Raw genomic sequence first — 5,567 nt, 5'->3', positions numbered from 1 at the left:
CAATACCTCCTTTTCAAAGGAGACGAGGGGCTACTGAATGTTGTGATGACTACGAAAATGTATGCAACTACAGCCTCAGGACATGGCTGCCAGGAGGTCAGAGAGTATTTGCAGTAACTGTGGCATTAAGATCTTTTAAAATAATCTGCCCAGAGGGTCTTTTAATATACAGCTTCTATCTGATGCTTTGCCAGCTGTGGCTGTTTTATCCAAATGTAGAATGAAAACTAAACTAATAAAAACAACTGGTAAAGAGGCGCATGATATACATCTGCACATGAGTGTATCATAAAGAAACTTGAAAATCCAGTTGAAAACCTCACTGCACCATCAGATGTCTGGTTGCGGGATTACATAACCTCCCACTAAAACCAGTTCGTTCATGGCACTGATTTCCACCACTCGGTGGCGTCTTGGACCGGAGACGCACCCGGCGGTGTGAGCGGAGCTGAACTGCACATTTTGCCCGGCACTGCAGCGTGTTTTCAAAGAGTTTGCCAGCCTCCATGTCAGGCTCCTTCTTTCTTTTTGTCTCGCTTCAGCTTCAGATTAAGCGCGAAGATGAGGATGCCCTCACGAGGGGGAGACTCACGCATAGTAACACGCGGCTCAGCTCCGGGTAGAGGGCGTTGCGGCTCTTCTTTCAGCCCTCCCCCTCCGACCAATCAAAGACCAGACCCTGCTCTTATAAATTCTCCTGGATCCGGGATCTCAGTACCGGAGAATGAGAGAGCCACTAGTGAGACATCATTCAACAACACATTGGACCTGCCAGTCCTTTAGTTTTTATTTCAATTTTCTCGTTTCTCGAGGTAATTCGTCTTTATTTTTCCTACCTTTGTATTAGTTTACCTCCCGGTCAGGCAGCTCTTTGTGTGAGACTTCCCATTGTTCCAGACTTTGTGCAGTAACTTCTTTCTTAACCCGAGCTTCTGCCTTTCTTTGATTGCTTTGTATGGATGCTTCAGTTTATTTTTCCTAGGTGTGTTGATTTAGGTGTAGGTCAGAAGGTAATGTGTATGAAGCAGGAAGAAAATGATGTAACATTGCCTCACCTGTTTTCGGCGATCAGCTACTGCGTGGATGGATGAGGTGTGTTTAGCGGAAGCCGTTTGTTTCCTTGTGTTTTCCACGGAGTGAGGTGGCATCTGCGGCGTTAAATGTAATCTTATCAGTAAACACGGATGGTGTAAAGTCGCCTTTTCTTTTGTGGCCAAAGCAGAAAAAATAGGAAAACGCTGGAAATGTGCCTTTTTTAAAGGTCTGGTTGTTTTTTTTCACCCCCCCCCCTTTCTGGAAGAAAAAACAAAACAATCGGGCTGCTTTTGTGTGTGTGGGGGTTTTTTTTTTTGCGCCCCCGAACCCGGTTATGCAACATGTGATCCAGAGCGCAGCGCAGTCTCGTACCTGCTCTCATCTCCCCCTCTTCATCCTCAGGTGTATTATAGTAGCAAATAAGATGGCTACGTCCGCCAGCGCCAGTTTGAGTAAAGCTGTCAAGCAGCAGTACATGGAGCTCCCTCAGGGGGACAAAGTCCAGGCCATGTACATCTGGATCGACGGAACCGGAGAGGGGCTCCGATGCAAAACCAGGACGCTTGATTCTGAGCCCAAAAGCATCGAAGGTAAGCAGCATCTTCCTGACGCAGTCGCAGAAAGCCAGAGATGTTCTGCAGGCTATCACACTGCTCTGCTCCTCTTGTAGATCTTCCTGAATGGAACTTTGACGGATCCAGTACCTACCAGTCCGAAGGCTCCAACAGCGACATGTATCTGATCCCCGCAGCCATGTTCCGCGATCCATTCCGCAAAGACCCCAACAAGCTGGTGCTGTGTGAAGTCCTGAAGTACAACCGTAAACCTACAGGTAAACGGAGCTCCTCTGTTTTTGTTTGTTTGTTTTTTCATTTAAAAAAAAATTGGGTGATGGATGGTGATGTGCGTGTAAGATCATCATAAATGTGACCACTTCAACGAGATAATGGCTATAAAATTATTTGAAAATCTGATAGCTGAATATTAAAACTGATAAGCTAACGCCAGACGGCCGGTGATTTTATTGGTCTAAAGGTGTAAAGTGGGCGTGGCATACCTTTAAAGGAGAACTCCGAGGAAGATGGGAAAGGAGCCCAGCAAACTGTTTGTCAGCGTCGCTAAGCAACTATTTTGATAAAGTTGTGACATGACATAAAATTAGATATGCTTTGACCCAATGGTTCTTGGTATGAAGCACAATTAGTAGTTCTAATCAATTTAATGATTATTGCAGTCATGGTTGAGATATGCCACCCACTCATTACGTCTCATGAGCCAAAATTTGAGGTGTGTACATACCAGAGATACAGCATTGGTGATTATGGCAAATCAATGGGAATAAATGTGGAATTAAAACATAACTGAAGAATTGTTCTGTAGATTTACACTCATTTTATTTGAGATGAGAGAAGCTCACAATTACAGATCAGAGACCCTAAAAATATGCACTGTCTGTGGCCAAAGTGTTTTAGAACACTGTGTAATTTGCCATGTTGGTCTCTGCAGAAACCAACCTTCGGCTCACCTGTAAGAAAGTGATGGATATGGTGGCGGATCAGCATCCTTGGTTTGGCATGGAACAGGAGTACACCATCCTTGGAACGGATGGGCATCCATTTGGCTGGCCATCTAATGGTTTCCCCGGACCACAGGGTGAGAAACTTTTTTTTTTTTTTTCTTTTTTTTTCCCCTCAATGAATTAATGTGCACGGATACATGGATCCTTGCCTGGATGATGTAACACTTTCAATGTTTGCAGGGCCATACTACTGTGGTGTTGGAGCTGACAAAGCTTATGGCAGGGACATAGTCGAGGCCCATTACAGAGCTTGTTTGTACGCTGGAGTCCAGATTTGTGGCACAAATGCTGAAGTGATGCCTGCTCAGGTAATTAAAGAAACCAAACATGAATTTGGATTTGAAACCTGGTTTTTCTGGTTCTTAAGAGACAGTTAAAAGTATCACTTGTAATGCTGAGCTGTCTCTCCATGTGCAGTGGGAGTTCCAGGTCGGACCTTGCGAAGGCATTGACATGGGCGATCATTTGTGGGTAGCGCGCTTCATCCTGCACCGTGTCTGTGAGGATTTTGGCGTTGTCACCTCATTTGATCCCAAGCCAATCCCTGGAAACTGGAACGGTGCTGGCTGCCATACGAACTTCAGCACGAAAGAGATGAGGGAAGACGGTGGATTGAAGTGAGTGGCAAAAGCTTCATGGACTTAAGTTCACGTCTAGTTTAATTTATTTCTTTAAAAAGTTATTTTTGCATTTCTGATGTGACACTTGTCATTCCTACTTTCAGAGCTATTGAGGATTCCATTGAGAGGCTCGCAAAGAGGCACAGCTACCACATTCGTGCCTACGACCCCAAAGGGGGGCTCGACAACGCCCGCCGTCTCACTGGCCGCCACGAAACATCAAACATCCACGAATTCTCTGCAGGTGTGGCCAACCGTGGTGCCAGCATTCGCATTCCTCGCAATGTTGGTCAGGAGAAGAAGGGCTACTTCGAAGACCGTCGCCCATCAGCCAACTGTGACCCGTACAGTGTGACAGAGGCCCTGATCCGCACCTGTCTGCTGAACGAGGAAGGAGATGAACCCGCGGATTACTAAATCCACAACTGACTCCGACTGTTTCTCTTCCCCCCCCCCCCAAATTTCTTTTAAACTAGTACTGTATTTTTTTTTCCTCCCTTTCTCCCTCTGAGATGAGTTTTAACCCACATTTTTAATGGCTTAAAGTTGACTGGTCAACTGAAAACATGACAAGGTGTTAGATCCTTGGTAGTTGTGAGCTGGTCATGGCAGGGTATGCCTTTCCCCTCATCTTTAGCAGGGATTGGCTTTTGTAACACTGTTTTGTAACCCATGTCATATCATTCCCTGTTTTGTCAGTGACTAAAACGAACTAAAGCACATGGACACTGCAGAGTAGCGCTGCTAAGACTGGACAGCATTTGTAATTGAATAAATCTGACTAGTTAGTGTACTGTTAATATGTTGAACTGCCTTTCAACTATCCAGTCTTCATTGTTACTAATTCTGTCGTTTTATCAAGTGTCTACTTTTAAATGGCAACATTTGTCTTCAGAGTTTTGACACACTGGGTCATCTTTGTATCGTACACTTTGTAGAGGTCTGTACCCAGATGTAAGTTGTGCAAATGTGGTGGATCTGTCCATAATGCCATTTGTAGATTTCCTCAAGGAGTTTTATCCTTTTGTTAACTGCGATATTATAATGCACCTGATTTGGTAAAACATTACATTTACTGAACATGGTGATTTTTATTGAAACATTTAAAACTTTTATTTTTATCACAACACTGCTGTGTGACTCTTTGACTTCCCACACTTCCAACCGACTTGCTTCCTTGTAGAAGCTCAGACAGGTAGTGGTGTACTATACCGGTAGCTGGTTAACCTCATCTGTTATTGTCTACCTTAGACTTTAAGGGTTGGGGAGGAACTAACATTTTAGGACTTCCGGTTTAACAGGTACATATCAAGACCAAGGTGTAATGATCCAAATAATATGGGTGCCAGTCGTTGTTCACAGCCCAACTATTAACCCAGAAAATTGTATAAAAAGCTATGAGCTTGCCAAGTTCCAAAGTGTTAGGAGTATAAATGGAGACCGGAGGACTCAAGTGCCAAAAAATATATTGCTTTTTGCCTACAGGTTCTATATGCAGATGCAAACATTGTTTATACAGCTTAAGCTTGCATTGCAGACCCAGTGGCAGCTTCTATCTTCTCATCTAACTTTTAAGAATAGTGTGCTTGCCAAAATATTGAATAATCAAAGTTGTCCAGCTATGGACAGCAAAGCATCAAGTTTTCATTGATAAACTTAGTTTAGACTGGAGCATTCATAAAGCTATCATGACAGTGTGAAAATCATGATTGATCCAAAGGTTTCTAGCTGCAGGAGGAGCTCGGGCTGCTCTTCACACATTTGTGCAAGCTGTTAAAACAGCTGGCACTGCTGTGTTGTTACTGTGAGTGTTAAAAGGAAATACACCAAGAGGAAACACTAGTAATGTTTCAGTCTGGCTGATGCCTTGGCAGGAGCTCAACAGCAGCTTTGTTTGGGCTCGTTTTTAGGATAGAATGAGAAGTAACTGAAAACTGGTGCACTCATGAGACAGTTATTAAACTCCTTCAGTGAAACAGCCAGAGGCCAGTCTTCCCAGAAGTGCTGTGTCATTTAACAGTCAGACAGCACCGCAGATTGTTGTGGCTTGGATGTACTTTGTCTGCACACTGTTATTAACTTAAGAAACAAACTAGAAAAACAAGTCTTTCCTTTGAGTTTAGAGGGTGGCAGGTTTGGGGTAAATTTCCACTAGTAGCAAATTTCTAGGTGCTGCCAGTTGATGCAAAGTAGTAAATTCAGCATATTTCTGGTTTTTACATATATTGTTTACCCTTAAGCGTTGCGATCTGTAGAGAACACGTATAAATTCAGCTGTGTTCAAATCCAACATGATGTCAGGAAAGAGTTGGGAATCTGCACTATACAGAGAA

The 5,567-nt window shown here is 43.7% G+C and overlaps 1 protein-coding gene across 1 annotated transcript; it reads left to right on the top strand.

Moving 5' to 3' along the window:
* The first annotated feature begins 672 nt into the window (after window positions 1–672).
* On the top strand, window positions 673–4,361 carry glula (glutamate-ammonia ligase (glutamine synthase) a). Its single transcript, XM_005912748.3, has 7 exons — window positions 673–812; window positions 1,438–1,625; window positions 1,706–1,867; window positions 2,542–2,688; window positions 2,795–2,922; window positions 3,032–3,231; window positions 3,339–4,361. The coding sequence occupies exons 2-7, from the start codon at window positions 1,460–1,462 to the stop codon at window positions 3,649–3,651; spliced, it is 1,116 nt and encodes a 371-aa protein (XP_005912810.1). The 5' UTR covers window positions 673–812; window positions 1,438–1,459; the 3' UTR covers window positions 3,652–4,361.
* Window positions 4,362–5,567: the final 1,206 nt, after the last annotated feature.

This window comes from Haplochromis burtoni, unplaced genomic scaffold, assembly GCF_018398535.1.
Source record: "Haplochromis burtoni strain Fernald_Lab_line unplaced genomic scaffold, NCSU_Asbu1 Contig_3, whole genome shotgun sequence".
NCBI classification, from domain to species: domain Eukaryota; kingdom Metazoa; phylum Chordata; class Actinopteri; order Cichliformes; family Cichlidae; genus Haplochromis; species Haplochromis burtoni.
This window is presented reverse-complemented; position numbering and strand designations above follow the sequence as displayed.